Source organism: Suncus etruscus, chromosome 16, assembly GCF_024139225.1.
Source record: "Suncus etruscus isolate mSunEtr1 chromosome 16, mSunEtr1.pri.cur, whole genome shotgun sequence".
In the NCBI taxonomy this organism is placed as follows: Eukaryota; Metazoa; Chordata; class Mammalia; order Eulipotyphla; family Soricidae; genus Suncus; species Suncus etruscus.
The window spans coordinates 82,503,419-82,515,072 of NC_064863.1; the positions used below are offsets into that span (position 1 = coordinate 82,503,419).

Below are 11,654 nucleotides of genomic sequence, written 5' to 3' on the forward strand. Positions count from 1 at the left end.
GCTGGAGTCCAGTTGCCCACCGACGGGCCCGGAGCCCACGAAGGCGCAGAGTCCCTGGGAGGCCAGGAAAGGAGGCGAGGCGCGCTGGAGGAGGCGGGGCGCTCCCCGGAGCACCCGGGAACTGTCCTCCGGCTGCAAGAAGACCTTGATTGGCTGCTCGCACGCGCCTGCCCGCACCCTCCATTGGCTGCAAAGACACGCGACCGGCGCGAGGAGGGGGGGCTGGGACTGGGGCGGGCTGGGAGGTGGCCCCGAGGGGGGGGGCAGGCAGACACTCCGGCGCGTGCCGCTTTTTAAAGGGGCGCAGCGCCTTCGGCAACCGGAGACGCTCCTGAGCACGCGACCGGGCGTGTGTGATCTCCGAGGGAGTCGGGGGAGGGCCGTGCAGGGGGACCAGAGGTCCGAGACCCGGCAGAAAGGGGACCGGGGCAGGGTGTGGTAGTGGTTAGAGTGCTTGAGCGACTTTTCCAGCGGCCTCCCGCGACCCCAAGCTCCGGCGCGCAATGTCCCGCCTGCTGCGCGCACAAGACTGGGCAGAAGGGAAGGACTTGGGGGACCCGCATCGCCACCCGCAGCCGCACGTCCACTCTCAGCTCCAGCAGCAGCAGCCTCCTGCCACCTTGCAGGACAGGGACCCGCCTGTCGTGTACCCTGCAGAGCTGTCCCTCCTGGACAGCACCGACCCACGCGCCTGGCTGGCTCCGACTTTGCAGGGCCTGTGCGCGGCACGCGCCACCCAGTACCTGCTGCGCTCCTCGGAGCTGAGCGCGTCCGCAGGTCCAGCCGCCCGGGAGGAGGAGGTGGACAGCGGCGGGGAGCTGGTGCTCAGGGGCAGCAACGGCAGCAGCAAAAGCCCCGCGCCCCTAAAAGTGCGGGAGCAGCTGTGCAAGCTCAAAGGCGGGCTGGTGGCGGAGGACCTGGGTTGCCATCGCCAGCGCGCCCCTTCCAGCAAACAGGTGAACGGGGTGCAGAAGCAGAGGCGGCTGGCGGCCAACGCCAGGGAGCGGCGAAGGATGCACGGCCTGAACCACGCCTTCGACCAGCTGCGCAACGTGATCCCGTCCTTCAACAACGACAAGAAGCTCTCCAAGTACGAGACGCTGCAGATGGCGCAGATCTACATCAACGCGCTGTCCGAGCTGCTGCAGACGCCGGCGGCCGGGGAGGCGTCCACGCCGCCGCAGCCTGCCGCTTGCAAGACTGACCACCACCACCTCCGCGCCGCTGTCCACTACGACTATGATTCCGGCTCCAGCACAACAGCCGCAGCCGCCTCCTCCGGGGCCCTGTCCACCCCGGGACCCGCGCAGAGGCCAGCGCCTCCCGGGAGCTGCCGGACTCGGTTTCCCGGCCCGGCCTCGGCGGGAGGCGGCTATCCAGTGCCGCTGGACGCGCTGCACTTCTCCACCTTCGAGGGCAGCGCCCTGGCGGCACCGAGCAACCTGTCGCCCTCGCTGCCCGCTGGCCTCTTGCCCCCCGGGCAGGAGGAAAGTAGCAAAACGTCGCCTCGGTCCCACAGAAGCGACGGCGAGTTTTCCCCACGCTCCCATTATAGTGACTCGGATGAGGCCAGCTAGGAAGGTGGACAGGCACCCTAAAACTGAGCCCCAGTGCGTTTCGGGGTTGCCGGCAGGCCCCCTTCTTGACTTTTTTGCTCCACGCCCAGTCGTTTTGTTTTTTTCAGCAGTGACTTGGCCTCCTTGGCAGCTACAGTAGAGGTTTGCAAAAATGCGCGCCTATTCCTTCTTTCCCAGTCCAGTCCATGTTGCTTGAAGAAAACCTGCTGTCCAAACCGCGCTCCCTCCCCTATAGCTAAATGATGCCCTTTCCTCTGTTCCTTCTCTATGGCATCCTTATCCTAGTCCCCTGCTGCCAACATGCTGCTAATATGTCGCATCTTTCTCCGTGGCTGGTTTGTGTTTAATTTATTCTATGCCCTGAGCATCCTTTCCCGGTGTGTCGCGTCCACCGAGCTGTTTCCAAAAAACGCATTTGGAAAGGCAAAGTTTTATTTCCCAAGTGAAATGCCCTCTTAACGTGGGATTGGCAGGAAAAAGGAAAATCAAACCAAAAACATAACGACCAAGAGGGTTGGAAAAACGTGAAGACACTCAGATTGCATGTCCGATCCCTAGAACCTTGGCCCGGTTTTTAGGAAAATTTGTACACGCACTTTATCCGCCACTGGAGCCTCAGCTCCGTTCCAGGACAAAGTTAACTGCCAATTGTAGACCAGCCTCGTTTTGATTTTTTAAAACTGTGTTTATGGGGGCGGGGGGGGCTTACAATAATTCTTAGTTATTTTCAAATGTTTGTTTAAAAATTAAAAAAAAATTCTGTAGTGTCAAAAGCATTTTGTCAATTTTTACTTTGCGTTGGTAACATTAGAAAACTTATTTATTATTGAGTGTTTGCTACCATTTTTACTTGATTCATTTTTTTACGTTTTCTACATGAGATCATTATTTTATTTTAATTTAGCAAATTCAACCGCCATTGTTTTATGTTGCAAAGGATAAAAATAAATATGAAAGTTACTATTCTTTGTATTTATTTTGTTTTCTCTACGCATTGAAAAGCATTTTTCTTAATGACTGAAGAAAGGAATGAAGCCTATTACATGCAGATTTCTGCCATCTCTTTTAGAAGAAAAATGTTGTTGTCATTCTTTCTAGTCTTAACTAGAAACTCCACATAAAAGAGCACTCGAGTCCTAAAATTCTTCCAACTGTGCAAGAGTTTTATCTTGGGGTAGCTTGGAAAGGGGAGAGAGGCATGTTCTCCCAGGGGCCAAGAGTAAGAAATTCAAAGACAAAGTTTATGCGAAGTCAAATACTTACACATCATTAAAAATCATCTCTCTGTCTCTATCTGTCTCTGTCTGTCTGTCTGTCTATCTGTCTGTCTGTCTGTCTGTCTGTCTCTCTCTCTCTCTCTCTCTCTCTCTCTCTCTCTCTCTCTCTCTCTCTCTCTCCCTCTCTCTCTCCCTCTCTCTCTCCCTCTTTCTCTCACCAAACCCAACTTCACTCTTCTCCTTTCAGGTTTTATTTACTCTCTTCTCCCTCTTGTCTTTGGTGTGTGTGGCTTGTGTGTGTTTGTACATACAGCACACACATACACTTGCACTTGTATATGTGGTCAGTTAAGGTGCAAAAGAGACTCCACAAAGAAAAACGTGGAAAAGTACAATAGTTTATTGACTCAAAAATTAGGTCTGCAGATGTCCTAGAAATTGTTGACCTAAATTCATTACTTTCCCCCCAAAATAACAATTCTACTTCTTACAGAATATATGTGTGTATTTAAAGTGTGGTTTTTATGTCGTCCTTAGTTCACTGTAATAAAGCCTTTAACAATGTTTTAGAGCTTGTTGTAGGCAGATGCTGATAGGTGTGCTCACTGTCATCTCCAAGTTCTTAGTAAGGAAAAAACCTGTTTCAGTTATTAAGAGCATAGAATTATTTTCTTTTCTTGAGTTTAATTTCTTCTTTTTTATATGTAAAATCTTTATCTAAGCATCATGATTAGAAGCAGGGTTGTAGTTGGATTTCAGTCATAGACAGAACACCCCCCTTCACCAGTGCAATGTTCCCACCACCCATGCCCCCTCCCTCCAAAAGGCTAATATAGGGACCGTGTGGAGATAAAATGAACATAATTTATAAGGTACTTGATTATCCAATATAAGAGGACTATAAGAATAAAGGTTCTGGGCCCGGAAAGATAGCACAGCGGCGCTTGCCTTGCAAGCAGCCGATCCAGGACCAAAGGTGGTTGGTTCGAATCCCGGTGTCCCATATGGTCCCTAGTGCCTGCCAGGAGCTATTTCTGAGCAGACAGCCGGGAATAACCCCTGAGCACCACCGGGTGTGGCCCAAAAAAAAAAAAAGAAAAAAAAAAAGAATAAAGGTTCTGTTGGACCACCATCCACTAGATAAACATTGCTGAGTTTGAGTGGTTAATTTCAAGCTAGATCTTTTAGGTTTTGTATCTTCATTTGGGAAAATAAATGGTGAAAGCAAAAGGGTTGGTAGCAAGGATTAGAAAACTGTTTCCTTTGCTTCTATATACTCCTCTTCTCACAGCCCCTGGGAAAGCTAAGACTCAATGCCACCAAGTGAATTTGCAGGAAAATTAACTGATCCAGAAGCACATTTCTGGTCTGGTCATGAGAAGAGATGAGAAGAAAGTGAAGAGCTGCTTTTTTAACTCACTAGCTAGGTGTTCAGGTTTTCTGCTGAAGCTACAATAGCAGAAAGAAGTTGAGAGCCTTGGAAGAAATAAGCAGTGGATCAAAACACTTTCCAGGGGCAGAAACATGGCACCTGTTCCTTAGATAACCTTTGGCATCCCTGGAGCTTACACTGCTCGTGATAAACATCAGGAATTTTCAGGCTGTTGAATAAATTAAGCAATTGCTTCTAACATGATTCCAGTTTGCTCTCCCATTAGGCATGGGCATATGACATCTCTGCAGCAGGAGCACATTTGTATTGTAATAGCTAGTCAACTTTATGTGTTAGAGTACATACACAGAACGAGAGAGAGAAGAACCTAAAATCCTAGTACCTATTATGAATATGAGTGGAAAGACAGGGGAGCAAGAAAACTGGTTATTGCTCGTTTCTCATGGAAAGCCATATTTCATTTTCCAAAACCATCTTTGCTCCTATTTTGTCAATTAAAGACAAAAGGCTTCCAAGTTTATTGTCATGGACTCCTAGAAACTTTAGCACAGAAATTAAACTTGGGACCTCTTTATCTATTTTTATAAATTTCTCATTTATAAATGCACTATCTCCAATGCACCCCAAAATAATCTCTCTAGAAAGTGTCAAATTCAGATCTTCACCTCACAAAGCCCAGTTAGTAAACTGATATGTCTGTCTGTCTTGCACTCTCTCCTTTTCTCCCTCTCCCCCCAATCACATACAACACAGACCCCCTTTACACTGTCCCCGAATTCCCACCCATTCCCTATTTTTCTATTGCTTGTTTTACAGGTAAGTGACAATGAAATTATTTTTAAGTACAGTAATAAGAATAATAAATGTATGAATTGGCCAAAATACCAAGTTCATTTTTCTCAGATGAAAAAAATCACAATATTAGAGGATTTTATATCATGTTGATTGGAAAGCAAAGATGAGCTCTTTCAAAATTATCAGAACAAACACATACATACATACATACATACAGCTCGCTTTGTGGTAAATTAAGAGCTCCAAGTTCAAATGAGAACTTAAGCACTTTTCTTTCCTTCTGTTTCTCTCTTCTATTTTTATGCTGGCATTTCTTGGAGATATACAATCACATTTCCATTTTTAAGGTTCTGGTGTGGAGTTTGCATAACAAATGTCTGGCAGCTCTCTTTCTTACACTCCATTAACAAGCTGTAACATATAGCTGCAGGTTGCTATAATCTCATTAATATTTTGGAAAGTTGAATATTGAGTATTTCTGAGTGCTCATTCCCCATATGCCAGACCACTCCTGCCATGCTGACTGGTTCCTTTCTCTCCATTATTAGCAATTAGCTTCTACCTTCCAAACTCTGATCCAAGTATCCAAGATACTAGCAAAGGAATCAACTATGTGTGCAAGTTAAGCATGCTTAATATCACCCAAACAAACAAAGGGGCAGCATTTCTTTAAGTAATGAAGATAGATAAATTGGGGTAGCCTTTCAGCAGGGCTGCTGCTAGCTAGTACTTGCTAAAGTTTTATATACTTTCAACATTTTTTCTATATCCTTTGTCTCGGCTTTCCATCACACCAACACTTATTTATAAACGATAAAGGGCTTCAGCACTGCTCACTTAAGAAAACTTATTTTATATCACAGAAAGTTAGAGAAAGATTCATTTTGGCCACTGACAAGATTTTTCATGTTGTCGATGGGACATTGCTCACTACAGGTCCAGCTTGATTGGCGGTGGAGAGAGGGATTGATTTCCTTAAGAAATGAACGCAGAGTCAATGCTTTCTTTAGGCCTTTCTATTGATTCTGGACAATTTCAACCTTAGAAACAAATTGGCAGTCTTTAATGAAAAAAAAAAAAAGTCTTCCAATTGGTTGCCATCTCTGTTCCTTTGTGGGTTCAAGAAAGGTGAGGAGTGCTTGGCAGTTCCAAACTTGATAGTTAGATGTGGAAAGTCGGAGTAGTTCTCCAGGGCAGCCTAGATTGCTTCAAGGGCAATCTAGAAAAATCAGCAAGGACGCTGTTCACTTCTGGTCTTTTTCAAAAGATTTGGGAAGTGATGGGAAATCGTGGGGTAGGGGCAAGACGAGAGGGGGGGTCCCGGGGTACAAGGTCATAGGGGTGTCTCCTTCCCCCTACCCCTGAGCTCCTCTCCCGTCCACTGTCTTCAAGTGCCCACATCTAGGCCTTTCGGGGTCTCGGTCTCCGACGCGTCTCTGCGCGGGTCCAAGGCGGGAGAAGCGAGGAATGAATGAAGTTGGAGGGCTCGGGGGAGCAGAGGGAAGGGGAGTCTGAGTAGCCGGGGGTGGGGTGGGGGGGCTCGGGAAGGCGAGTGCTTCTTAATTAGGGCCGGCGGACAATAGCCGGGCTGGCAAAGGCTGCTGGCCGCGGTGCGGCGCGTCTGGAGGGAAGCACGCGCTGTCAGCTGGTGAGCGCGCTGGCCTTTCAGGCTGCTCCCGGGGGAGCCACATTGAGCCCCGACGTCGCCCTCTCGGCCTCCGCGCCCCTGCCTCCGCGCCGGCCACCGCCCCGCTCGGCCCCCCGCCGGCAGCGCTCGCACAAGGACCGGCCGAGCCGCCCTCCGCGCCCGCCGGGCCCCTCGCCTCCCCCGGCCGCGCCACGGGGGCCGCCACAGCCCGCTGAGCTCCGAGCAACCGGCCCCCCGACCCTCCAAGGGGAGGGGAGGCGAGGCGGCAGGCGGGGCGCACAGTGCCAAGGGGGGAGGACTCGGGGAGGGGACGGAGGCGCTGGCCCCTGTAGCCCAGTGGACGCAACGGCGGGCGCACCCGAGCTAGAGCGCAATGGCCAATTCTGGAGAGCGCATCCCGGCCCACGCGCGTCCTAGGTCCGGGCCACCTGCAACCCCCCAGGCCTAGCGCGCACTCGCTCCATCCCATTCCAAAAGGCCCTAGATTAGGGGTGCCCTTGCAGCGCTGGTGGAAAAGACCGTCGGAATGGGACGCCCCCCCACCCGCCTTGGATTGTGTTGGCTTCGGCTCCGGAATGAAAAGAAACTCCCATGTTCAGGTTAAAAAGCATTCCCAAGCCAAGATCTTTACGCTCCGCACTTTTTCATTCCTATTTCAGCCCTGGTTTCTCTACTCCAAAAACAAGCCAAACAAACAAACAAACAAATATATATATATATATATATATATATATATATATATATATATATATATATATATATATATATATATATATATATATATATATATATATATATATATATATATATATATATATATATGGTTTTAGTTTGGGGTGTTCATTTCTCTTCTAATCTTGAGAGAGCCAGCTCCTGCTACTTCTTCCTGGTTTCTCTACTCCAAAAACAAGCCAAACAAACAAACAAACAAAATATATATATATGGTTTTAGTTTGGGGTGTTCATTTCTCTTCTAATCTTGAGAGAGCCAGCTCCTGCTACTTCTTCCTTGCAGGAAAAAAAGAAATTTCTTCCTCTTACTGATGAAATGCAAAAATAAAACCAGCCCATCTCCTGTCACTATTGCCCCAAAAGTACCACTAACAATTCTAAACACACGATTAAGAGATCTGATGAAAGCTGGTTACAAACGGATAGAATTCGGAAGGTTCCTACTCCCCGGGGCAGGAAGGGAGCGAACGTTTGAAAAAAGGAATAGACCTCTGTTTTTAACGCCTCAGAAAAGTGGAAAATAACAGGATCTGAAAACATGTCAGGAAGGGCCAAGTCTTCCTCCCCCTGCTTTAGGAAGTCCCTGCTTCCCAAAACAAGGGAGAAGTGTCAAGTATTTTTGTTTCCTTTTTATTATCTTCTAGCCTGAAAGGGGCTGAGTAGATCAAGGAAGAATTTAGAATTTGTTCAGGACTCCACTAAGAATTTTATGTGAATGGGGCCAAGGTCTACACTGTGGAAAACACTGATGTAAATGACTTGGTGCTAGGTTTCTTCTATAGAATTACCTATGGAAATGAACACTATCAAATCATTCCCTTTTTAATTAATCATTTTAATTGTATCACAGTGGGATACACACTTACAAAGTTGTTTATGATTGAGTTTCTCTTAGTGTTCCAACGCCCTTTCTTTTGGACTTTCCAACAGTGCATCATTTTCTTAAAAGGAAAGCAGAAAACATACGTTCTTAGAAAACTTAAAATGACCTTGTTGCTTTAAGGCTTTAGAGACTGGGATAAGATGCTCCAGTCATAAGGTGTATCCACTCTAAAGCTAGAACATCTGGATTTGGAGTCATACTTATATCAATTTTGACCCTTAAGTCAAAACCTTAACTTGAATAATAGCTTTCCCAACTCCACAGAGAAATGGGAATAGGATACTGTTGTCATAAAACCCTGGTTTTAAAGTGTCTATCATATTTTGTAATAACTTATGAATGAAAATTCAAAATATTACTTGATCTAGCTAAATGAGGATAGGTAGCTAAATGAGATTAGTTTTTTCCTTGTTTTTCTTAGAGAGATTTCATCTTTTGTGGTTGGAAATCTGCATACATTTTTATTTGCCTGAACATCTGAAATATTATTCCTCCCAAAACTTTTATTTGGGGAACATTTATCTCTGCTTGCATCAGTGTATGTAGATATCACTTCATTTTGAAGGTTGTATTCTTTACCTATCACATGTCAGTAGACTCTATTTAAAGCACTTCCTCTATTTGTTGGTTAAGGCAATTTCTTTCATATTGAATTGGCTTAGATGCTTTCACACACATCCCCCAGCATGCCTTTGTCACCAAGTGTAGGGGATATTGAGGGATATTTTAAAATGCAAAATAAGCACTACTCAAAATAGTCAGAATCTGGAAACCAACCCAAGTACCTGAGAACAGATGAGTGGATGAAGAAACTGTGGTGATCTACACAATGGAATATTACGGAGCTATTATGAAAATAAAGTAATGAAATTTGTGAGTACTTGGATAAATATGGAGAGTATTATGTTGAAAGAAATAAGTCAGAGGGGGAGCAATAGACATAGAATAATCTATGTCTAGAATAATCTCATTTGTAGTATATATTTAAAAAATAGTATGACATTTATTCCCAAAGACAATAGAGATGATGGCCAGAAGTACCAGTCCATGGTAACAGGCTGTCACAAATATGGTGTTGGGGGTGCAATTAGACCAGAGAAGGGATATTATGAAAATGATAGATGGAAATGATCACTCTGAACAAGAATTGGATGCTGAAAGGAGATAAAGTGATATGCATAATTGTCCCTTACAATATTGCAAAACAGAGTGTCTAAACGCAAAAATATGGGGGGAAAGGAGCCAGAGTGATAGTACAGTGATAGAGCATTTGTGATCCTAGCATCACATATGGTCCCCAGAACCTGCCAGGGGTAATTTCTGAGCTCAGAGCCAGAAGTAATCCCTGAGTATCTCCAGACGTGGTCCAAAATCCAAAAATAAAAAAAAGGAAGAAAGAAGAAATGAAAGAGAGCGGGATTCAGAAGAAAAATGTTTGCTACTAAGGCAGGCAGGGAAGAGGGCAAGGGAGAGGGTAGGAGGGAATCTGGGAACATTGGTGGTGGAAAATGTGCACTGATGAAAGGGTGGTGTATATTATATGACAAAGTGAATCAGGAACAACTTTGTAAATATTCATCTCATGGTGATTCACTTAAAGAATGTGTTCGTAAAAATAAAGTGCAAAATATGAAGGTGAGAGCAAAGTTTGCAAGCAGCTGCTCAGGCCACATTTTACCTACTAGAGACCAACTATGTGTCTATTATCATGCCTAGGTAATTACCCAGATAACACTTCCCCCAATTTCTCCTTTTTCCTGCTTGCAAACCCTTAGCACTTTTTGTTCCAGCCCCTTTGTCAAAACTTCAGTGAAGACTACTTTTCTGACACATAAAGGGTATTCCATCACTATTTGACTCTACACTTGTTTCTAGAAAAGGGAGTGCAAAATGATAATCTGGATCTTTTCTATTTAGACTTACTCCAAATAACCCTCGAGTATGTTATTGACCAACGGGTTTCTTTTCCAACGTTTTATTGTGTGACTCTTCCATTTCCTTTTTAATGCATCCATACTGCTATCAACACAGGGCTGTAATCTACCCAGGCATTGGCTCTGTGTCTCTATAACTCTAGTGTGTTTGTCACCCTGCCTTCGCCAATTGGTTCAAGAAAGACACTTGACTTGCTCTTCAAGGATAGTAGGAAGGAAGAAGCCTGTGGCTTCTTAGCAGCAGAGAATAGTGATTTAGTAAGGCCCATTTGGGAGAATATGTGGCCTCCCTTTCCTGAAATTTTATATATATAGGTCCTTCTTGCATTGCGTTGGGCAGGCTGAGGGAGACATGCACCAGATTAAGTGCCAGAGCCTCAACAACCATGCCAAATGCTTTGCCCACTGAACTACACCACCCCAGTATCCCAAGCATCCTTCTTGCAACTCTGCCCTTCCATGACTTCTGAACCTAACTTTATTCACCTGGGAGAGGAGCTTTCCCTTTGCCAAGGCCGAGCGAGCTCATTACCTCAGAGGTTCCATGGATTTATCCAGGATTTTATTGGACAGGCAGCCACCTCAACCTGCCTTGGGAAGCTCTTAGCCTAAGGTCCTCTTTAGGCCAGAGGGCTGAAGATCAGGGCCCTGGGTGGCAGGACTAGTTTCTTCACTTCTTCACCCACCTAGCACATTCTTCTTCTTCTTCTTCTTCTTCTTCTTCTTCTTCTTCTTCTTCTTCTTCTTCTTCTTCTTCTTCTTCTTCTTCTTCTTCTTCTTCCTCCTCTTCTTCCTCTTCTTCTCCTCCTCCTCTCCTCCTCCTCCTCCTCCTCCTCTTCTTCTTCTTCTTCTTCTTCTTCTTCTTCTTCTTCTTCTTCTTCTTCTTCTTCCTCTTCTTCTCCTCCTCCTCTCCTCCTCCTCCTCCTCCTCTTCTTCTTCTTCTTCTTCTTCTTCTTCTTCTTCTTCTTCTTCTTCTTCTTCTCCTCCTCCTCCTCCTCCTCCTCCTCCTCCTCCTCCTCCTCCTCTTTCCTTTCCTTATTCGGTGTACAGCCTTTCGTTTTAAAAAAGGGGAAAAAAAAAAAGCTTAGCAGCTTCTTGTTCATTTTCTTGCTCATTTCCCGTAAGCCTCTCCACCCACCGGTCTGCTCAGTTTGTGACCCCCTTGGTCCTTTGGCTCATCCTCTCCTCCAATTCAGCCCTTGGTAGGTAGAGGCTTCAGGAGCACAGCCCCTCTTGGGTCCTGCCCGGGGACTTTGCTTCCTTATTTCCTGTACGACGGGGCCTTCCGAGCAGAGCTGCAGCCCTGATGGGCAACACCTTCCGAAGCAGCAGCGATTGCCCAAAGCCAGCAGAGGCCCTGCGAGTGCCCCTTCAGCTCTCAGCAGCCCCTGCAGGAGCCTACATGGCCTTGGCTTCCGCGGGCCGGCCTCGCGGGCTCGGGCAAAGGGACAAAAGGCTTGGTGTCTCCAAAAGCG

The 11,654-nt window shown here is 46.4% G+C and overlaps 1 protein-coding gene across 1 annotated transcript; it reads left to right on the forward strand.

The window, feature by feature from the left end:
• Nucleotides 1-503: 503 nt before the first annotated feature.
• On the forward strand, nucleotides 504-1,577 carry ATOH1 (atonal bHLH transcription factor 1). Its single transcript, XM_049789984.1, has one exon. It carries the CDS (start codon nucleotides 504-506, stop codon nucleotides 1,575-1,577), a length of 1,074 nt encoding a protein of 357 aa, XP_049645941.1.
• The last annotated feature ends 10,077 nt before the right edge of the window (nucleotides 1,578-11,654 follow it).